This window comes from Phoxinus phoxinus (genome assembly GCF_949152265.1).
Source record: "Phoxinus phoxinus genome assembly, chromosome: 14".
NCBI classification, from domain to species: Eukaryota; Metazoa; Chordata; class Actinopteri; order Cypriniformes; family Leuciscidae; genus Phoxinus; species Phoxinus phoxinus.
This window is the reverse complement of record NC_136889.1, coordinates 9737171-9762119: the sequence shown is the minus strand read 5'-3', so window position 1 is coordinate 9762119 and position 24949 is coordinate 9737171. Positions and strand designations below refer to the sequence as shown.

Genomic DNA, 24949 nt, shown 5'->3' with positions numbered 1-24949 from the left:
AATGTTTCTGACTATATTACTTTATTAACTGAAGTGTCATTACAGGTATCTGCCAAGATCAATTACAAAGTGAGTTAGTTTTTGAGCAAATCCCACTAGATGAACATGCACGCCCATCAGTATCCATCACCAGCAAAGTGTACAGTAAATTCAAGAGAATATGGCTTTGTGTTCTGTATATACATACATACATGAAAATCCAGTCAGCAGCAATACAACACAGAATTCAAGGGTTTCAAAAACAGAAAAACATGTTTGTGTGCAAACATACTGTTGCTGAATGTTTCGGCTGTCCTATTCTCGCACCGGCTAGATTTGGTTTGTTCCGAGGAAATGTTGTGATAATATAATATAACTGATGTGAAATAGACGCTAGTGAACAATAAACAGGTTATATCATTTATTCAGCAGCTGTGAGCAACAGAAAATGCAAAGGATCAAACCATCATCAATCTGAAAAAGAAAGAGTTATCATTCTGGGTTATTTACAAAGGCTCTTTATATCACAGCATTCATTTATCCATTAAGATACTTCTTTGGATGCATGTACACTTTTGGCAAATGGCAATGACACTAATGCCCTCGAAAATCTAAACTATTGAAGTGAATTAAAATCTAAGAATTAGAATAAAAGTTAATAGTTTTCAAGTTTCATTGTTCATCTGTATTAACAAGGCACACTTTATCCTATATTACCGGTACTTGTTTATTGGAAGGTGCAGTACTGAAGGTGAGACGAAACAGGGTTTATGAAACAACCCAGTCATATTTAAACAGACAAGCTCTAGTGACTCTTACATTCGACTGTTTGGAACACCTCTAACATTTAAAGGTTCTATAAATGTACTACAGGAGGTCAGAAAACCAATGACCTCCGGTAGCAGCTAGCAACCATAGAAGTTTAATCATCAGTGCGTTTTACTGGCTAAACAGAATAGTACGTCCTGAGGTGGCGTCTTAATGCACATACATGTCTATACTTTGACAATCTATAAATGAAAGGCATCAGTATCCCGATATCTCAGTACTGATAATTAAAGTGGCTTTAATATGCTTGTGGCATAAAGTTGTACAGTTGAACAATAAACATCTGAGGACTGTGCAAACGTTTACATACATTCAATGGAATCAAGAGCCTAACCTGTATAATAATAGTATATGCTTAAACTCTTGCATGTTTCTGTATCTTGAGGCACATAATTAGATTGTTTGTTATATACTATTTTTTGGAGCAAATTAAAACAGATTCAAATTCGAAACAGTCTCAATAAAACGTTTCACTTCAACTGCTTCTACATATTTCTGAATTGTGAAATCACATGAGTCACAAAGATTCACTTTTATGCATCTGGTAAATAAACATTTAAACTGTCTTTTAAAAACTGTATGTTTAAATGAAGTTGACTAGAACGAGTCATTTAAAACAAGGACAAAATGTGGCAATACACATCGCATGGCCATTTTTGTATGATAAAAGAAACACAAACATTCAATATGTTTAAGTACTTGTTTTACCTAACCTGTGTGAATTTTTTTTTATATCTAACAACTTCTGATGCCTGACTGTTTGAAGTAGTAGCACATGTACAGCGTGTGAGATACTGAGCTTACGAGAGCTCGAAATACCAGAGGAGAACAGATGAGAAACAGTTACATGATGCCAAAATCTTGCATGATGCCAAAATATAGGGAAATATTCTATTTAAACGGGTTGTAAGGCAACTTCCCGTCTCCGGCACCGAGTCCCCGAGTCCCGAGCATAACCCAGCCAGTGCTACATGCAGGCCAAGCAGCCTCTTAAAAGAGCTGGATCATTGATTCCCTTGACTTCCCAACACCAATCCACTTCACTAAAGAAAACAAGGAGGAAGTCATATGGATTACTGCAGTAAAACAACCCCATTGCATTTTACACATTCATACTTTACAGTACGTTTACATGACAACGTATAATGGCCAAAAAGCACACAAAAAAGTAGTTTATAGTTAAAAAATGTTGCGTAAACTTTTCTCGAACCCTTTCTAGAACAGTTTCCTAGAACCTTTTTTAATACTTCGGTCACTTTTTCAAAACTCTTCACACAGAGAGCATATTAACAGCAGTCTATGTGAGAGCAACTGTAGATTATTTATCATTGGGTTGGCACAAAATGCTTTCAATGACTACATCTTTGACATGAATTGTTTTACAATAACATTGAACCACCACCAAAACTACAGTCCAATTTGCACGTTCACATACTCTTTTCAAAACAGTTCAAAACCTAACATAATACAAAACTGAATAAGACAAAAAACTTGCTACATTTCTATAGTAATACCATATTGAAATATATTCCAAATCTATATTCCAAATTGGCACAGATATCAATTTTGTGTTGTTGGGGTGTTGATTCACATTTTTCAAAAGAAAACTTTCTGAGCTGAATGGAATCAACACTGAACTGACTTCAGCTGAATAATGACACTATTGTCTTCTGTGGAGCTGCTTTACAGCAGAATTAAAGTGGTCTCATATTTAATGCATCAGTGATCATTATTTTCCTGTTTATCACGTGAAGCTGCTTTGAAACAATCAGTTTTGTATAAGCAGAGCACTATATATAATGGTGACTTGTTGATCGTGTTTTAGGGCGTTTTCACACCTGTAGATCATTTACTTTGTTCCGAAACAAGGATTCAAATTGTTACAATGTACGAGTAAACTCTCCTCTCATTGGTCAGCTTTGACCCACTTATGTTACGCACCATGTTCCGAAACAAATGCTCCGAATGAGCCAGGTGTGTGAAAATCCCCTTAGATCAGTGTGTGTGTGTTTGTTGGGTGACAATCTTTGCTAGAGTTATGGAAAAATTACTTGATTTGAGACACTGCATATCAAGTGTTCTGGTAGTTTTAGTGCATTTTGAATGTGAAATTAACTGCAAGTGCCAAGCTGAACTTGTGTCCTAGCAATGGTAAAAGTCTTACCAGGCACACACAACTGATCTTCGATGTAGCAGACATATTTTTTTGCATTTTCTGGAAGCTCATCAAAGGTCCGGACCGCAGACGTGTCTGTATTCCAGCCTGGCAGAGTCACATACTGCACTTCAACCTTCTGTAGCACTTCTTGGTTTGCTGGGGGAAATGTATGAAATTTAACTACACTAGATTTGATCAAATCTATATGTGATGTGAAAAATGTGCTGCTTACCAGGGAAATGTGGGATGGTTTCACCATCTAATTTGTATGCCACACAAACTTTGATCTCAGGAAGCAAATCTAAGATGTCTAGTTTGGTGAGAGCTATGCTAGAGGGGCATATAGAGAGATGAATATAAGAAAACTGTATTTTATAGAACACAAAAGAAAAAAAAGAAAAAAGGAGACATCACTGAACACTCACGCTGTGAAGCCATTAATCATGTGGGCATATTTGATAAGCACCAGATCCAGCCAACCACATCTCCTTTTGCGACCTGTGGTCACGCCCACTTCCTTGCCTTTCGTCTGCAAGAGCTCTCCAGTTTCCTACGAACAAGTACAGTATGACTAAAGTGCAACATTATATTATTTTGTGTATTTATGTGTACATATATCTGAAAACTTATAATAACAAAGTTAAACAGTCAAGCTTTTTATATGTTCCATTAGTTAACGCTAGTAATTGTATTAACTAATATTAACTAACGAGCAATACGTTTTTTTACAGTATTTATTTATCTTTGTTAACGTTAATTAATAAAAATACAGCCGTTCATTGTTAGTTTGTGTTAGCTTAGGTCAATTAAATAATATTAACAGATACAATTTGATTTTAATAATGTATTAGTAAATATTATAGAAGTTTTCTTTCAATGTTAGTTTATGTAAACTAATGTAAACAAATGGAACCTTATTTCAAGGTGATACCATTTTAATAATTTTGTCATTTCAATTTCATATTTTGTTTTTAAGGTGACCCTGTAACATTATTTTCAGTGACTACAGAATATACATTTTTATTTAAAGTAATATTTATTAATGTGCACTGTCTCTGCTAAATACACAAAAAGCTATATGCAAAAATAATAAAATGTTAAAATGCTAAATTGCTCTTCTGTATTGACAGAATTATTTGACAGTATTAATTATGAAGTCTACAAAACTGTTGACCCTCCCCTTACCCCATCCTTAACCCACCCATACCACTAGTCATATCCCTAACCTCACCCATAATCCACCTCAATGGCAGCTAAAGTGATTTGAAATGCAAAATAAGTACATTGTACCCAACAGTTTTTTTTTAATGAATGTGCATAGTAAAGACACATAATATAAAGTCATATATTTCATTAGAGAGAAAGAGTAACTAAAAACAAGACCATAAAGAATTTTCCATGTCTATCCCATGGCTTTATGATTTGTTTAATTTCCATGATAGAATCCTAATATTTCTGGGTTTTCCATGACCTTGTGAACCCGGCTATTTTTATTAACACATATTAAGTCATTTCAATGAAAGGTAATAAAGAACAGGACATCATAAATGTCAGTCACACTTTAATTTGGGGAACAAATATTCCGTATTAACTACGACTTTTGCCTCAATAAACTCCTAATTTACTGTTTAATAGTTAGAAAGTTACTTGTTAAGTTTAGGTATGAAGTAGGTTTAAGAGATGTAGAATATGGTCATGCAAAATAATGCATTAATATGTGCTTTATAAGTACTAATAAACAGCCAATATGCAAGCTAACAAGCAACTAAAGTGTTACCTAAATTTTATCATACATAATAATATATTGTCACATTGACTGCTGTTCCTCCGGACTCATTATTCCCGTTTAAAACTTTAAAACAATAATCGTGCTCGAGTAAAGTCAGAAAAACACTCATAACACTTGAATGCAAGGGAATATGGACAGTAGTGAGAGCTCATTAAATATCCAAACACTGTAAGAAATAAAAGAGCTGCTTACATTGCTCTGTTCAGTAGGAAAAGCCCCAATCCCAACTCTCGTGGTGTAGGCTTTGACTACTCCATAGACCTCACCAACGTTCTGGGGCGGCATGCCCAGACCTGTACACACCCCTCCCACAGTGCAGTTTGAGGAAGTCACGAAAGGATATGTCCCTAAAGAAAGAGAATCACATCAATGCTGTGTGTCAGTGAAATGGGTAACACTTTATTTCGATGGTCCACTTTAGACATTCTACTAACTATAAGTAACTTTACAACTACATGTACATGTCAACTAGATCTCATCAGAGTATTAGTAGACTGTGTGCTTAATATCTGCTAAAACTTTATTTTGATGCTCCGCCAACAGACATTCAACTGACAATAGTAACTTTGCAACTACTTATCAACTTATGCTACTAACCTGAACCCCAACAAACAGTCTACTAATACTCTAATGAGACCTAGTTGACAATAGTTGCAATTTACTCATAGTAGTAGAATGCCTAAAGTGGACCATAGAAATAAAGTGTAACCGTGAAGGGTTGGTGAAGCTTTAGGCAATGACAATTATATTTTCATTATGCACTGTAATAGACCTCTGCATCTGTTAATTTTTAAATGTATTTAAAAAAAAAAAAGCTAGTGGCACACCTACACTGCTTAAAATCACATAAGCATAAACACAGTGAAGAATAAACAATAGCTAAGTATATTCTATTTTAATAAAATAAAATAATAAAATTTAATAAAAAGTGTGAAGTGTCTTATCTTTATTACTGTATGTACTGTACAGAAATAGGCATCTGACATCTGTCAATGTCTAAATTTACTTTAATTAGGTGCAATAAAGTCATGTCAAATAATCATACAAATAAAAACATTAGGAACTATAATTAAACATTTTTGACATGGTGAAGAATAAATATAAGCGAAGTTTATTATAATAAATTATTAAAATAAAATAAAAGGAGTGAAGCTCACAACAGAGAATCAGCTGTTTAGCAAATTGCATAATCTTACGTTACTAACACATGGCTGTGTGTTTCGGTGTATCCATTACTCACCAAAGTCAATGTCCAGCAAGGCAGCATTGGCACCTTCCACCAGGATCTTTTTTGGAGGTCCATGTAGCGCCTCATACATGAAGAAGACTCCATCTCTCACCATGTGCCTGATCCTATCTACATACGTCTGAAAAAAAAAAAAAGTCAATGTCAGAAAGAGTGTCATAACCGATATGATACTGATATGTTGCGCATCTCTACCTCCTTTACAACAATCTGAACTCTAACTCGTATCCTATAAAAACTTGTAATCCTAACCAACAGTATTAACTGGTGTGAACTGGTATGACATCTAAGCTTCTCACCTTGAGTTTCGCAAGTTCCCCATCCACATCGATCTCAAGTGAAGGGTACATAGACTTATACTGAGAGGCCAAATTTTTAAATCTGTGAAAAGAGATTTGTTACGGCTAGTAGCGTGATCAGTTGCTCTTCCATTGTTTCTGTATGGATTAAGAACTGGGTTAAGTGTTTTTACAGTGGGTGAGGTTTAACACCGTCTATGGAATGTGACATGAATGGGTAAAATAGTTGAGGTGTTAAGTTCAGTTGACAGATAAGCACACCCTTACCTCTCTGAGAAATCCTTAAAGTCAGCCAGAAGGTCACATATCCTCAGGCCACTGCGAGCTGCTTTTGCTGAATACACCGGCCCGATTCCCTTCTTAGTTGTTCCCAAACTAGATGGTGAAACAAAAACAGGGTGAGACTCATGAGTGATATTCATGTGCATTAGATAGATAAGACTCTCTTTCCATGTTGGGTGTATGTGTATGCTTTAAAACAGGGGTCTGCGACCTTTTCAGGGACCCCTAAGTAGATAGAGACACAGATCAGGGACACTGTTACATATTCAGGGTTTCTGCAGGTTTTATGAAGGTAAATTGAAGACATTTTAAGGCCAAATAAAAAAAATTAGGGGACAAATTGAAGGGAACACAATACGCCAATATGTTCTTTAAGTGTAAATGTCTAGGGAGAAACACAATGAGGTGTATTAGCAACACTTCAGAGTTTGAAAATACAACTTCCATCAAATATCTATTTCTTTTTAATTCGTTTTACAAAAAAAAATGTCTTAAATCAAGACACATTTACTTGAAATGCAAAATGACTAATATGCTAAATAAAATATGAAGTCTTGTTTTCTGTGAAACTGAAAATGAGTTTAGATAATGTTAATTAAAATTAATTCATTATTGAGATTAAAACAAGAACAAATATCTGCCAGTGGGCTGAGAGAAAAATCAACTTAATTCAAATTCATTCTTTCATTCATTCTCACATTGAAAGATAAGCATGACTTAATTTTGTTAAACTATAAGACTTTGTCATGTGCATCTCAGGTAAATGTATTTTAATTTAAGGATGTTAAGATATTTGTATTGGAAAACAGGAAAATATATATTTTGCAATGCATGCAGCATTTAATTCCATAAATCTATGAATTTAAGACTTTCTGCTCTGATTTAAGATCTTTTTTAAGGTCTGTCTTTGTGCAAGGGCAAATTAAGACTTTTTAGGACCCACAGAAACATTGATATTGTATAAATTGAGTATATTTTATTTACCGGTAAATACATCACAATTCAAATATTCGGGGTAGAAGTGTATGTTCTTATTCAACAAGAATGCCTTTAATTGATTAAAAAAAGTGACAGTTTTCAAAATATATATATTTTTTTTTACAAATTTCTATTTCAAATAAACTTTCTATTTATCAAAGAATCCTAGAAAAAATGTTTATCAGAGTTTCCAGAAAATTTTTAAGCATAACTTTTACAACTTATATATATTAATGTAAAAGTTTTCAACATTGATAATAAGAAGAAATGTTTCTTGAGCAGAAAATCAGCACATTAGAATGATTTATGAAGGATCATGTGACACTGAAAACAGGAGTAATGATGCTGAAAATTCAGCTTTGCCATCACAGGAATACAATAATAATGTCATAACATTTCACAATATTACTGTTTTTACTTTATTTTGATTTCAAAAGGTAACAGCTTTTCTAAAGGGTTCTCTTCATGTAAACAAATTGAATGTAAGAGTAAGAGAAGTTCTGAAGACATTGAGTGACATTGATGTACATAATCATCTATTTGTACTCTACATTTTTATTTAAGCTTTGATTGAAGTTAACTTGTATTTGTCAGGGAAAATCCACATTAACTAACATCACATTGATGTAAATGTGCCAGACTTAACCAATATTATATTTAATATAAGATGGTATTAAGATTGAAAAATATTTTCTTTTAACTTTGCAAGACATAATTATTTAAAATTAATTGTATTTCACATAAAAAAAAAAAACCTCTGGGATAGGAACGTGCCTGTATTATCCAAGTCTAGAACATCTCATTTGTCCATTACAAAACGAATGCAAAAATACAGATAAACCAGTCAGCTACTAAGATCAACCAGAGAAGTTAGAAAAGCCTCAACTACATCTCTCAAAGCAGTTTTTCTTTTGTTATGAACTCTTGTCATAACATGTTGCTAGCGTGTTGTATGCGTGTGCATAAAGCAGGGTTTTTACTTTTTGCCAGCTTGCTGTTGCCTCTCCTGTTCCTGGACTCCATCCACAGCTTGATGGAAATCAAACACTAGAGGCAGGAGAGTGTATACATTACAGTGAGACAGAGCACTACTGTGCTGGAACTCATCTCTCGGAGCTCTGAACCCAACATGCCAAAGCAGGTCACCATAACAACACTTGTGTTGACTACAATGGATCCCAGTGTCCTTTCATTATAACGGCTCCTGCTGAGAATCTTGAATTACAACAATACACTAAAGGCATAATAATAATTCAAACACACCATTAATTTAACTGGACATGCTATTCTATTACGTTTTAAATGACTCTATGATTATGTGACATTTGAGAGCGGTATCTGCCCAACTCAAAAACTAAAAACAAAATAACAAACAAAAAAGTTGGAGAGTAAAAATCTATTGAAGAATCAAATAAAATGTCAACGCATTAATTAGAGAATTTTAGATAGAGAGTTAGATTTGCAGTTCCTGAAGGAAATGCCAGTGTTTGCAAGGCATCAAAAGAACGGTGTTAAAGAATTGGGTTTAGCTTTAGGCTTTCATCATATCTTTTTTTTTCTTTCAGAAATATTTCACAGTGCAAAGTGTGTTATAAATGGTTTGTATATGTAAAGAAGACAATATGCAAATATTATAATCTCATGGACATCAGTCACACTTTGAATGTGGAGATAAACGGTGGCTTTCCAAATGTAATCTTAAATTTCTTGATCATGTACATTTTTGTTGTAAAAAAATAAAAATAAATAAAAAATCCAAACCCCCCCAATGTACTTCATGTACATAACCGCATTCATTTGGCTACAAACACAAGTTACAAAGTGTATGTTATCAAGTTACAAAAACTACCATTCAAAAGTTTGGGATAATTCAGATTGATCTTTTCTATTCATCATAGTACACACTCAGAAGAAAAGGTACAAAAGATGTCACAGAAGCACATTAGAAATAGAAAACCGTTAGTTTAAATTGCAATAAATTTCACAATATTACAGTTTTCACTGTATTTTGAGCAAATAAATGCAGCCAATGAACATAAGTATGGAGCCCCTAAAGGAACATGGTGGTGAGGGGGGAAAATGAGATGGGAGCATAATAAGTCAATGCTTTTGTGTTTTCTCACAAATGTTTGCATTTCCCAGAGCTGAAAGCAAAAGATTTTGTGAGGGAAACCAAAGTTTCTATCACCATGTCCCTTTAGGGGCTCTGTACAAAAACCAAACTTTTGAATGGTAGTGCAAGTGTATTCAGCATATATTTTAAAATAACTATGAATCCAAAAGAATCAAATCAAATTCTGACCAAATTGCATGATGACATTATTTAGTAATGACATTGTAATCAAATCAAATTGTTTACGACCCTACAAAGCCACATTTTGCCTGTAGCTCTGAATGTAATTCAGGGATCTGATAGTGATGATAGCCTACCGATGTGTGCACGATCAGAGATGATGAGCCTTTTCTCCCAGCCTTCCAGACCTGCGAGCAAAATCACTGTTAGATTCCTGTCAGTACTCACTGAAATTCAAATATAAAGCACAAGGGCACAAACAGATAAACACAAACCTTTTCCTTTCCGCAAATTCTTCTCAGCCTCCTCGAAGAGGCCCGGCAGGTGAATGACTACACCATTACCTGTAATCAAATGAGCAGCTGTCAGTCACACGGTCCAATATCAGGGCTTTCACACTACACTTAACTGCATCTTTACCCTGGGAAAAAGGCCAATTTAAACCCTGGAGTGTTAAATAATGTGGTGCTAGAATGTTACAGTGAGTTGTTTAGCAACAGACAACTTACCTCATTAATATTCATGCACAGAAACTTGTTTCTTGTGTCACGCAGTGTTCAGTTTCAGTGGCAACACTTCCACAGATGGACATGCAATTATTGTCCAATGAACATTATTAACTTTGTATATATGCAAATAAGAATATTAACCCCTACAAAGGTGGAACAGTTTACCTGTCTCCTGGCTGTGTCGAATTAGTGTTTTAAAAAATGAATGTTCAGCCTAGAATTCTTTAGCCACTACAATTGTCACCAAATTGAATTATTGTTGTAAAGTTGCTCTCTTGGTTTTGTTATTACACTATATAATATAGAAAATTAATTTAATAAAACACTAGCAGGCTTTAAAATTGTACAGAGTATTGAAACCTGGAACAAGAGGTTAAGAATTACCCTGGATCTAAAAAGCCCAAATTTCAGGAGTTGGAAAGGACAGGAAAGGTAGGAATACTGGCAAGAAATCTTAAACCTGTACAAGCTGAGTATGCTTGCATTAAGTGGTAAAGTGCTTTGTACTAGGAACATCAAGCATTTCCTATAGATCATACTAATATACAGTGCTGACATATGAATCAGAAGGACAGAACACAATGGTGGCCATTAGCAAAATTGGATCTTTGCAAATAAACTGCATTGAATGCACTCAGCTATATTAGTCTGGATAAGCTGGCCAGCATCCAGACACTCTAACAGGAGAGGGTGGCATCCTCAAAGTAAGGACCACCAATACAGATCTTTATGCTGTACTGGTTGCATAACAGCCACACTACACAAAAAGGGGGGTAATTTGACATAATACTCACCAATGAAGGCAGTGACTTTAGGGTTGATAATCCCACTGGGAAGAAGGTGGAAATCATATTCCACTGAATCAACCACAACAGTGTGTCCTGCATTGTTACCCCCCTACAAGAGAGAAGAAAACAACGACTTTTTTAATCCTTGAAAATAAATAATACAAATGTGGGATAGTTCAGCCCTAAAATTTAAGTTATGTCATCATTTAGTACCCTCATGTCATTCCAGAACATCATGACTTTATTTCTTCAGTAGAACATAAAATATATTTTAAGAAATGCCTCAATGTTTTGTCCATGGAAATCAATGCACTTCAATATTTTTTTTTGTACCTCAGAGTTCTTTTGTTCCACTGAAGAAAAAAAACTTTTGGTTGAACTATCCATATAGCTAACATCAAGCATTCCCATGGTATGATACAGACATGCTTAGACAAGCATTTGTGAAATGGAAAATTGGAAGCATGTAAACACTGATTTTGGTTGTCGGTGTGGATTTAAAGTGTGAATAGCTCTACTGCTCCATTAGACAACATATAAGAAGGAATTCAGACGCACACTTTCCAGTCATTCACATTCCAGTTCTGCAGAGTTTCAATTGTTTAATTTTCATTTGAATTGTCATTAATAGATGCCGTTCTTGTTGAACTTGACACATGACTAAAGAGCAGGGAAACCATAGATTAAAGAGCACACTTGGTACGCCAACTGCTGTTACCATCCTTAAGAATCATCAAGAGTCCTCACGTGTCAGTTTTCAACATGGCGTCAATCAGCACTGACCTCATGCCATGTCTGAGGGAGTTCCCACAAAGTGTGCTCAATAAATCAGTCTTTAATCCAGCAAGGAACAGTGCAGAGCTATTTCCGGACAGGTCTCGTTTGACCAGTATAGTAGTGCATGTGTGTGGATGCCTCTCCTTTTTAGATCCATTTACGATGTTCTCATACCCATGGCGACCAAAAGCGTTGCTTGCTTTAGCATTACTATTATCAACTCCTATTACAAGGTTGCTTTTAAATCAAAGGGCCCATCCTGGGAGATTAAAGCACAGATTGAACCGGTACATCACATTGTCATTAGCAGCATGCTGACACTTTAGAAACTTGAGAAGCATTGGATTCATGTAATATTGAATGTAAAATAATCACAGCATAGTACTAAAGGATTAATGTGTTCTATATTGTAAAAAGTGTAATAAACAGGTTTAACAGTTATTTATGCAATTAGAGTGAACAAACATTCACAACCCATTTTGTTTTCATAATTTCCAAGTGGAATATCATTTAGGAATGAGGAAAGAACATGTAGGCCGGGATTTGACTCCATTGGGAAGAGAATGGATTGTGAAAACTGAACCCTAGACAGTTTGGCAACTATATTTGATTTTTTTTTCTTTGGAATATTCTGCACAATTAATCAGTGCACGTTGTATAAAGATGATAAGTAGGATCAATTCTTTCTGATTACATGTTGACTTCAGAGAATATACATACTACACCGTATTATTATATGTGGCGTCTAGGGAAAATACTTGCAGTATAGTTTGTTTCAGAGAAAACTCAGAATAGCTGAGTCAATAACATGGAAAATTACTTTCATATGATGTTTGTCACATTAGCTCTCATGATTGTCTCTGGGGTTTTAGGCTGTGTTGGATGACGTCCAGTGTTTCAAACCTAACAGGCTAAAAGTGGCTCAAATGAGTGATCTGCTCCAATGTGTGTTTGAAGAGGAACAAGGCGTTGAGTACACCAGGCGTTCCATCAGCATTAAAAATGCAGTTGAAAGGGTACAGAACCAAAAACTAGTTTGATTGAATATTGTTTTATGTGTTGACTGGTGAGATTATAATGTTGCGTTCTATCTGGCTTGGTTTGTTTTGTGTGGGAGTATACAGGGAGTATTGTATGATTACATTTTAATCAGCTGATGTATTTCTGGTTGTTCAAACTAGGAAAAAGAGCAAGAGACTTAGAGTATGTAAAAAAAATAAGTATTTGGGGCCTAATTGATAACACTAGGTTTAAATCGGCAGCATAATTATCAGCAGGCAGCATACTTGGACTCACTGATGAAAACAGCTGCACATTACACAGTTAACATGCTTGACCACCACAACACTCACTGCAGTCAAGAGATCTCCACAGAGACTGAATTATCAAGCTGACCCCAAGGATTCAGACATGCCTGTGATTTATGCTTAAAATAAATTAAGACTCTGAAGTGGCCGATATATTGTCTGAAACAAATTGTGTCAATTACATTGAGTCAATACAGCAAATCTTATCGATATATCTGTCAGAGCAACAGATGGACGTTCATTCTCGTCAGACTTGGTTTAACAGTGGCAGATCAAGAAAGAGATGTGATACCAAAAGTGTAGCTTGACTAAAGGATTTTCATAAACACTTCTATAGACCGTTATAGGCCTAGCCAGAGCCATAGAGAGAAAGAGTTGCAACACTCTTTGATGTCGCCGCTATGGCTGTCAAGTGGTTCATGTAAGCCCCAATAGTTCCAAAACATACGCTGGCTGTCATGTTCATCTATGGGACAGACAGTAGCGATTGCATTATTGAACGGTTAATATCAAATAAAACACACACCCATGTACTTTTTCAGGCAGGGTGAGAAAAAAAAAACTGTATATTACTTAATAAGTTTTAGGCTATATTTTTGGAGGGAAAAGCTTAGTGTTCATGTTCGCATGGGTAGTAGTAGCACTGGCGTTAGAGGCTCTAACTTAACTTTTCCATATCATTCATCTGATGATGGACGTCTCATGATATTTATTTTAGCACAACTTGACAATTCAAAAGAGGTCGATATTTTAGAAACTTACGTTACCTCTGGAACAACTCGTCGCGCAGCATTCGCCACTCAAACTCAGCCAACACGTCACATAATGAAAAGTTAGTATATCCCAAAAACGTAATTAAATAAAAGTTGCTATAAAGGTGGTAGTGATTCATTACCAAACTAATTAGATGCTACCTTCACAGCTGGTGAAGTCGCGCTAGCTAACTAGCAAGCAATGCTAGAAAATTGGTTGAAACAACCAAGATAAAATATAAATAATTACGCTGTGCATATAAAAATGAAGACCAGTATTTAAGCATCGCAAAGGGCCTCTGATAAAATATAGACAGTTGACAATTCAAAAGAGGTCAATATTTCAGCAACTTACCTCTGGAACAACTCGACGCGCAGCAATGTAAGTGAATGGGGTCCAACGCCCAAATGACAGTGTTTGGAACTAATCCGATCTTCAAATCCCGAAGTAGGTGGTTAAAAGCGACGCCATTTTTTACAACGGAGATCTATGGGAGTGTCGCAACTCTTTCTCTCTATGGCTCTGGGCCTAGCTAACAAAAATTTCAGTGCATTCCTGTATAACAGGCTGGGCTAAATATAGCGTCATGGTTGCGGCACCATAGATCTGTAATTAATTATACTGAAAGTGTTATGAAAGAGTGACAATTTCAAATCTAAAACATTTAACAAGCCCACATGCCTGGAAAACGATAAATAAGAGAGCCACAAAAAACGATTTGATTTGTTTTTCCCAATATTGTACTTATAAAACAGATTTAACGACACAAACTAGGAAAGAGTTTAATCTGCCATGCCAATAAAATGGATCACAAAAAGAGGTACAGCATGTAATGGCTGTTCAGACTGCTTCATATTTGATCCTCTAGTTTCTGGACCGACATATCCAATTGGTGTGACACGGAACAGCACGATGGCCTTTCTTCCATTGCATCTGCCCGTAAGGAAAACCAGTCAGACTGCTGAGTGCAGTGTTTTTATAAAAAGACGAACACTATCTGATTTCTGTTCCATCCGTTTGCACAGCACATACATGACAGTTTGCATAGTGCGCCAAAGAGTGACTTATTTAAACGCAGTCACAACCTTGGCAGAATACTAACTTCTTAGGAGAGAATCCTTGCAATGTGAGCCTGTTATCAATTCCAAGCATAGCGACAGGGAGGGGGGGGCGTAAAGCGGACTGCTACCAAAGTGCAGTGTGCTCTCAAGCATAACACAACACAACCACTGGGGCAAGCATACCACAACAAGTTGCCCAGTTGACCCTAAACTAAAAGTCCTTTCTTCACAAATCTAAAAATGTAAAATCAACTAGTGTATGTAAAAAATTTTTTAATAATAATAATAATAGACCAGATATGTGTGCATAATGTCATTTTTTAACATGTGGCTCGTGAGTAACACACACACACACACGTGTGTGTGTGTGTGTGTGTCTGGTTAAGTGAGAGCACAGCAGTGTCCAAATTTCATAAGGCTATTATAGTGACACCTGTTTCTTTCTGACGTGCAAAGGGAGATATGTTGACACATGATGGAGCAATATGCTATGTAAACTTTACTTTATTACCTGAACCAAATGTTTAACAATAGATATGTATTTTTAATTGATGGATACAACCATTTGAAAATTCTCTAATATTACCATGGTTTTTCATGATCATGGAAACGACCTATGGGTCAATAACACCATCAGATGGCCAAAAACAATTGTCAAGTGTTTAAACTAAAAGTACAGTGATGAAAGCTAATAAAAGTATTAGTAAAACAAAGGTCTACTGTTACTTCTTTTTTATTACCTCTTCCCTCTAAACACAAAGAAATGTTTCCTTCAAATGTGTCTAGGCTATTCATATTTCTGATTCATGTATTGACTTCTGAGAACAGGTGGTTTTACAGGTGGTTGATTGATGTTATATTTTGTATAAAATATAAACCCAATTTGATTGTTACTTTTAAAAACAAATCTATTCTAATGATTAAAAGTATGTTGCTGAAGGCAGTTAAAGTTGTAGAACATCATGTCTGAAGAATTAGTGAGCTGCAGGAATGTGTAAACATTTATAACACGACACAACTGCAGAAAATCAAATAGCTGGAGGTTAATGTTGAGTAACCATTACTTTATTAACAATTTCAACAACTGGTTTGACTGTAATACTCATAAGTACCACACATTCGCACGTCATAGACTTCAAAGGAGTCCTGCCCTCATGTGAACATGAGGATAATCCAATATGTAAATAACATCTAACGTTACTAAGATTTCAGGCCTCCAATGGGCAGACAGCGCTTCTTCGATATCACATAATTCAGTCAAGGTGACATTAGCAAACACCCTACATAGTGCACTGCTAGCGTAGCTAAAACTGTACGCAGGACGCGCTGTATTTTAATTGACGTCGCTCGCGTGCATTACAGCGTAGATAACAATGGAAGCGCGCTGTAATTTCTATTTCCGCTATAATAAAACTGCAGCTAACTGCTTCACAAGAACTGGCCAGCAAACAAGTCCTATAATCACATGCTATACGAACACTCACAGCACTTAACATTCATTTCACTACTACACAGGCTGCTCACTCACAGATGGCATGAATATTTCCGTAACAAGCTTGTTGATGATGTAGCTAAGTTACGTTACACAGCGCATCACAACTAAGTTACACAACCCACCGGAGATATATTCGCATATTCAGAGTGAGTAAGTTACTGAGTAGTGCTCATAAACTAACCTGACATCTGCAGACCATGTCAGCGTCCTGAGCCAGCAGGTCCACCACCTTTCCTTTCCCTTCATCGCCCCACTGCGCTCCGAGCACCACGGTCACTCTGTTGCCCACACTCGGGCTCGTCACCCGGCTCGTACTGTCCTCGCCGTGGGATCCTTCGTCCTGTGACTGTGCGTTCCCGCTGTCTGACATGACTGTATCCCCTCTGCTCTCCCTGTAGCTCCGCAATGCTCCTCCAACACACGAACAGTCGCGCACCTGAGCCGAGACACCGAGGGCGGAGCACCGCTTGCGTACCAGCGAGCGTCTCCACGAACTGGTTCTCACTGCAGAGCCAAATGACGTCCAATCCCCCCTCTCTGGACGTCCACGATCTAGTCCAGCTCCACCTCTGTGGATCTAATGGGTGGAGGGATAGAGTTATGGCAAACTCTTGCTCAGCTAATTTTTTTTTCACTTTTTAATTACACTACAAAATACTTTAGAAAAATATTAGCAAAATAAAAAAGCCCCCCAAATTTCCCCCATATCCATATGAAATACATCTGAAAATGGCTCCCATGCAGGTGAGTTTTACTCTAATAAGAAATCTTTGTTGCAAGCAAGTTGCATTGTTCCATGTCAAGATCATGTGGTTTATGATGATGCTGGTCTGTGCGCTGTTGTAGGCTGTCAGAAAATGGATAATTGATCCAGAAATCAACAACACTGCAATGTTTCTCTCTGTCTGTAGGATCAAGTCTTCTTAAAAAACCTATGCACATTTTTTTTGGGGTTATATAGGTTGTTTTGAGTGCCTGATAAATCGTTGTAACAGTGCTAAAGGCACACCTTCAGGGAAATTATTTTCATAGTGCATGATTGCTGAAAAAATATTCTTTTGTATTGAACATTTATGGAGCAATAGATTTTGTGAAAATAAAACATAAAAAGTGGTTTATTTTGTTAAAAAAAATCTTAAAATGAGGTGGCGAGGGGGGCCTTTTACCCCACACATGGGGTAAAAGGTTCAGCAGCATGGGGCAAAAGGCACACAGTATTGATACAAATACTTTAGCTAGGATATGTTTTTTAATAATGTCTAAGTTAATACTTGTTCAAAACAATCACTTTACCAAAGTTTGCACTATTTTCTGCTTATAAATCAAATAATAATTTTTGTTCAGTAAATATACTGTCATTAAAATATGTTAATATAAAAATATATTATAAAAATACAAAAACAATTATTTTTTAAAAAGTAACGACTCTGAAAGCATTGAAGAAAATCCCAATTTCATATACATTTACAGTAGTAACAATAAATCATATTTTATATGACATGATTAATATATATTTTTAAATATGATGGTTTCATTATAAGGTGATTATCTCTAAGATGAACACCCAACTTAATATATGATATTTACCATCTGAATGTCATGTCAACAAATGGAAAAGTCAGCCAGCTGTTTATTATGTTTATTATTGTGCCTTTCCCCCCAACAGCACGGGTGCCTTTTACCCCAAATACCATACTTTTACATATTCTTCCGTTATTGAAAAACTGTTGCTTTTATTACCTTGAACAAAACTAAAAACCATTAAGAAATATATTGGCTCCTTCATGACCAAGAATGCTTTCCTGTCTTATGAAGAGATAAAGGTTGATCCCAGCGAATTGCTCATGCCAGCTGAAGGTTATTACACTATTTTTTGAAACCGTCTTGCTGTAAAATGGCTTGATTTCCACATAGGAGATGTTATTTTCTGGAGAGACAACAGGGATAGAATATTGAGGATGAATCCAATTAAACTGCTAGTCGAAGGCGCTAAAGGCCTGGATATTAGGACTCGGTGTACAGATTGCAAATGCACAGCAAATGAGTGTCTCCATTTGTAAAATAAAATAAAAAAATGATAATAATTTTCTTAATAATCGGTTACAAAAACGTGGATTGTCTTTTCAACTTCACTTGTAAGACTTAAACTTGCCTCAGTTCTTGCATGGACAGACCACAAGCTTAATAAAAGTGGGGAAACTCTGAATTGGAAGACTACATGTTAAAGGTTTTGAGTCTTCCTAAAACCGCTACCATCCTTTCTGCTGTGTTTGTCTCCTATTCAGCACATTTCAGCACACTGGGGTACTGACAGTGAAGACTAAGACTCTGCCTGCTCACAGGAGACTGAAGGCATCTGAAGAACCAGAACTTTCTTGAGTAAGGATGTTCTCCAAGGCCCATTTCAGATGCTCTTTGTCAGCTCAGCTTTGGAACGCCATGCTTTATAGTTTTCACAATGATAGAGAATGGGATTACCTGCGAATAATTGATTCCTCTAACTTTCCACATTAAGCATCTGGTTGTGGGTGAGTGACAGAAGTCAGATTTCTAGAAGTGCCCGCAGAAGAATTTCCTTTAAAATGCATTTGAGATTCAAATACGTTTGATTTAAATCTCAAATAAGAGAGTCATGTACATTTAAAGTCACCATTTTTTTTATGGAATATTGCAGTATTTTTATTATAAATGACTTTTTCTGTGCACATATTTTCTTTACAATCTTTAATCAAAATAACTTCCCCTCCCTCTTGTGATCTCATCTCTTCTCTGATTATATGTTTATAGTGACGTGAGGGCGGGACAACCTGTCACTCACAAGAGATCACAGCAACTTCCGTTTCATGGCAACTTTAAAAATATCGGTTCCAAAATAGGGATTTTGCAGCAATGCCATATTTTTGGCCAAAGAAATTTTTGTGAACAGTTCTTATAAGAACCACTTTTTTCATAGTGTAAAGCACATTTTAATAATCTAAAGAATCTTTTCCACTTTAAAGCTTTTATGCGATGGAGCGAGAGCAAAGAGCACAATGTGTCAAGCATATTGATTGATGACCCTCATAAAAATTCCTCACCCCTCCCACCCTCGGACTGGAAACCTGTTCTGGACACCTGTTTTGGACACCTGTTTATCTTCTTTATTTCATCCCCCACTCCACAAACTTATGACTGTTTAGGGATGTTTGTGTGTTTTAAAGTATAAATGTCCGAAAATTTGTAAAAAAAAACAATGTGCTTTAAAGCCACACCGCGGAACTTTTGGCCACTAGGGGCGCTAGACCTGTAACTTTCACGTCTAGTGCCCCTAGAGGCCACAAGCTCCGCAGCACTGTCGCAAAAGTAAAGAAGACATCCACTTAATAAATGAATTGCACAAAAGTGAACAGAAAATAACTGGTCAGGTAAGTCGCATAGACCAGGGGTGCCCAACCCTGCTCCTGCCCTGTCTGTCCTGCAGAGTTCATCTCCAACCCTAATCAAACACACTTTAATTTTCAAGCGATCCTGAAGACGTTAATAGTTTGCTTCAGGTGTGTTTGATTAGGGTTGGAGGTAAACTGTGCAGGACAGTCGATCGGCAGGAGCAGGATATAGACGTTTTGTACCTAAAACTAAGTTGTTATTGTGTTGGTTTTGGAGTCATCTTATCTTTAGATCGGACTTACGTCATCTTATTTGTGTTTTTCCTGTAGTAAACTATGTATTATTAGAGGCTTATATGATTTTAGATTCAGATTCATAGACATTTGTATCTAAAATCATATAAGCCACGGATAATACACACATATATGAATGTGTAAATGGAAAAACAAACTGAAGACTACAAATAACGGCAGTATGTTTTGACATATCAGTTTTGTTACACGAATTCCCGACTTCGCAGTAAATATTACATTATATATCCACTTTTATGCCGATGTTTATGTTTTATTTTCAGTCATCATTTTCTTCGCCCCTTGAATAATCTTCAGAGTCCCCTCCCGAAACAGGAGGAGGACGCGGAGGACGACGAGGGAGAGCCGGGGAGAAACGAGAGCTTCTTGTTTTTCCGCTAGCACAAACCCTCTCGCGTTTTCTCTTTCTTGCCTCCTCAGGAGCAGTTTTAAACTTTTCCTTGCCTCAGCCATGGCCAGGAGTCGAGCAGGCGGAAAAATAGGAGCAAAAGCGTTAGCTCCTTGAGCATATCAGAGCTTGTGGTCACGTGACGGTCGTAAAGTGATTCGTTCTCCAGGTACCATGACCTGGCCAAAGACGGTCCGTCTCCTCCAAACTTACATGGGCGGTATTTCAAGAGGGCAGCCCCGCTCGGAGCATTGATAGTGTCAAACACTGTATATTGGCCTGAGGAATCATTTAAAACAACTCAAAAGTTCCACGGTGTGCCTTTAAACTGTGAACCAATGTATTGGGTAACAGTGACAAACATAAGATCAAAGGATATTTTTATTAAAGAAAGTTTTTTCACATACAATCGAAGAAAGTTTTTCCCTTTAGCATTTAAAGACATTAAAAACTATGTATAGGCCTACCATTAAAATACAAAGGCTTGCCATACATACTGTACGTGTTGTGTAGGAAGTATAAGCTGACTACACCACCCACCTATATAAGGCAGGAGGAGCCCTCCACACAATACTTGCTTCTAAGCAAAAAAAGAAAACAAACAAACAAAATATAGGCTACTTTAGAGAAAGTACAACTGCAGCACTGTTACCCAATCTCAGCTCTCAATCCTCAAACATGATAGATATACTAAAAAAAAGAGCACAGATATTAACCACATCAAATACATTTTCGTGTATTAATTGTGTCAAACTCATAAGCAATCGGCCTCAATAAAATGTACTGCATTTACCGGTTATTCAGAATTCCAACACAACAGGTGTTGTGCTGAATTTCGACCTCCGCCAAATTATTACCCCCCTAGCATTGGTAGGTTAGATTAGTTGTGGGGGAGGGGTTAGGATTAAGGGTGGGGTAGGATTAGGCAATCAGGTACTGACAACACCGGCCGTCAGCCCATTGAAGGTACAGCAGCAATAAATGTTTGTCCGCTTCCCAGACAGAGTAAAACTTCTTAATAAATCAGCTGAAAAGAACAAAATAAGCATGGAATTGCGCTATGAAGGCCATTCAACGCAAACAAACCACACAGCTAATAACATACAGTAGGCCTAACTATGGGTACAGAGGGTACAGAGGTTGGACGTCAAGCAAAACTTCAAAAACATGCCAGAACTGCAGAAATCACTAATGCTGCGTCTCAATTCGCCTACTTATACTACGCCCTAAAAGTATGTACTCTTTTTGTGAAAAAGTGCATACTAGTTTTGAGTGTGTAGCGGAAGAGTACACAAGCGTTGGGACATACAATCATGTCATGTCTTTAAAGGAACACTCCACTTTTTTTGGAAATAGCCTCATTTTCCAACTCACCTAGAGTTAAACAGTTGAGTTTTACCGTTTTCGAATCCATTCAGCCGATCTCTGGGTCTGGCGGTAGCACTTTTAGCATAGATCATTGAATCTGATTAGACCGTTAGCATCTCTCTCAAAAAAATTACCAAAATTTTCCTATTTAAACCTTGACTCTTCTGTAGTTACATTGTGTACTAAGACCGATGGAGAATGAAAAGTTGCAATTTTCTAGGCCAATATGACTAGGAACTATACTCTCATTCCTGTGTAAGAATCAAGGAACTGTGCTGCCGTACCATGGGTGCAGCAGGCGCAATGATATTACGCAGTGCAATAGCAAAAACTTTTCCACTCTTGCAAACAGAGGTAGGTTATGAGGTGTGGAGAGACATCATGTATCATTGGAACATGAACAGACAGGGTCTAATTTGTAATAATTTTAATTAATACAATGCAATTAATATAAACTTTCTGACAGTGTATGGGACATCCGACTACTTTCCAAGAAGGGGCGCAACTAATTTACAAATAGCGCGATAAATATGTACAGGAATTGAGGCAATAGCCAATGACAGCACTAGGAGTAAAAGCTGCAGGAACATTATTAGGCATTAAAAGCCTGGTAAGTGTTGTGGTTAATATGCATTTACAACAAATATCACTTTAAAACTACCAATACTGAGGTAAAAGCATGGTAAGTTTTGTGGTTACTGTCCTTTTACCACACCAATCACAGTAAAATTAAGGTTACCTCAGTTTAAAGCATGCAAGTGTTGTGGTTACTGTCCTTTTACCACACCAATCACAGTAAAACAAGGATTAGTTTAGGGTAAGTATCACATTAAAACGACCAATAGTGTGGTAAAAGCATGGTAAGTGTTGTTTTACTGTACTTCTACTACAAATACAACTTTGGAACTAATTGTACTACTTTAAACCTGATATGAATATGATGAACTGATTGAGGTCTAGGCATAGCACGTCACGTGACAGACAGTGTTTAATCACCCTGTTTTGAATTAGAAAGCATTGAAACACAAAGCCTACGTGGAAATGACAGTTATAATGCAGTGACTGAACATGAGCTAATCTGATTAATATCGACAAACAGAAAATACATTATATCAAACATTATTAGGACAGTGTATTTACGACTACTTACCAAAATCTGGCACACGTGGACTGATGCCAAATATCGCGATGTGTTCGGAATGAGACTTATTCAGCGCGATTTCCTACTGATAACATTTGCGTCTGTTGTGGTCGCCACAGGTTTCCCATTGAAAGCATTCGGAGTTCCAAATGCGTGACGTCGGGGGCGCTTTACCATGTTTCAAAATGAATTTTATCTGCTCTCCTGCAGGTTGGTGATGATTCTCCTTTTTCTTATTTGTAAAAATATTTGTGAAAATTTTGATAAGAAAACTATATAACTACAGCACTAAATGAGGCACTATTTTCTACAGATTTCCCTTTTTATTGTGGGCTGCCCACCGAGCAGACACATTCGTGTTGTACACAAGTGTTATACAAACAATATAATTCAGAAATCATATCCTATATAACCATGTAGTAGATCAAACCCTTTGAATGAGTTAGCATGTTGTGCCTTGTAGACCTCAGGAAATTCCATGTGAGAACAGTGAGATGAAGGCTACCTTTTACAAACATATAACTTAATACTTAATACGTTTCTCAATGTATCGTTTGCTGGTTTATGCTTATTATCCATCAAAGGATCTGGTGAGAATCTGCCCTATAGGCCTATGTATTTTTTAGATACTGATGCTGTAATTTTATCAGCATAACTGAGATTAATATGAGAAGCACTGTGTTGGTTTTGTCATGGAGTTACATAACATATTTTTTGAAAACAACAAAGCAACTATGTTATGAGGACTGCATGCTATGACAGCATGTTTTTCTATAAGAAAAAAAACAGATCTGTTTTTCTCCCAGTGAAATACATGTGAGGTAACTGATGATAGTCATGAGTTCTCTTAAAGTTCACAGTTCACAAGAAACAATTAGCAATATGAGCCACACACAATGTTTTGAGGAAGAAGATTGTTATACAGTGGATGTACTGTGCAACTGTTTTGATAGTAGTTTTATTTTCTTTACTGTTGATGCAAACTTAAGAGGACTTTAATCGTAAAGACTTCAATGCAACCATCAGGTAATGTGTGTGTGTGTGTGTGTGTGTGTGTGTGTGTGTGTGTGTGTGTGTGTGTGTGTGTGTGTGTGTGTGTGTGTTTGGCAGTGTGTTGTTGTAGAAACAAAACCTTCCTTTGGCTCTGTAGCCTGCCTTCATGAGACCCAAACATTGAAATCTATGCTTTGATGAGAAGCGTCATAAAGGGGCCTGGGGATCTCATATAGGTGCAGTTTTATCTCAGTTAGTTTTCAGAACTCAGGCGATATGAGCAGTCATGTGGTTTATTACAATGAATGTATTTTCAGTCTTTCAGAATTACAGGAGCTGTTTTGTTCACAACTCTGAAAAGTTAAAAAAATTATGTTACTTATTAATGTCAATAAGTCGTACTTAAGCTGATTTGGGGATACTAATAATTTGTATAGCTTTCAGTTTAATATTTGTAGTTGACGATATTGACCACTTGATGGCAGAAACTTGATATGCTCAGCTTTTGTGATCTTCATGCTGTTTTTGCAGTCCAAACGGAATAAAAAAGTAAGCTATTAATTTCTCCTGTTATTCCTGAAAATAAGAGATATTTAATAATCAATAAAACTATATGCTTTCTTCACAGGTGTGACCAGTGCTTATCTTTATGGTTTTAATCCAAGCCTTTATTGTACTAATACTTTCCTCCATCTTCTACAGATGTATCTTCTACATATTAGTTACTATAATAGTTCATGAGTGTGTGTATGTAGTTCAGATACTGTCACTTTACTATCAATGGGCCTAATTACATTTTCGCAGAATTACATTTTCGGTGTAGATTGTTGCATTTAGTTC

The 24949-nt window shown here is 36.5% G+C and overlaps 1 protein-coding gene across 1 annotated transcript; it reads right to left on the bottom strand.

Annotated features, from left to right (window-relative positions):
* adss2 (adenylosuccinate synthase 2) lies at window positions 1-23271 on the bottom strand. The gene is made up of 14 exons (XM_079636013.1): window positions 23126-23271; window positions 16724-17119; window positions 11156-11258; window positions 10128-10196; window positions 9990-10040; window positions 8540-8606; window positions 6567-6674; window positions 6300-6381; window positions 5995-6121; window positions 4947-5101; window positions 3391-3515; window positions 3198-3295; window positions 2972-3121; window positions 1-1850 (listed from the first exon to the last, which is right to left on the bottom strand). Exons 2-14 carry the CDS (start codon window positions 16910-16912, stop codon window positions 1798-1800), a joined length of 1377 nt encoding a protein of 458 aa, XP_079492139.1. The 5' UTR covers window positions 16913-17119; window positions 23126-23271; the 3' UTR covers window positions 1-1797.
* Window positions 23272-24949: the final 1678 nt, after the last annotated feature.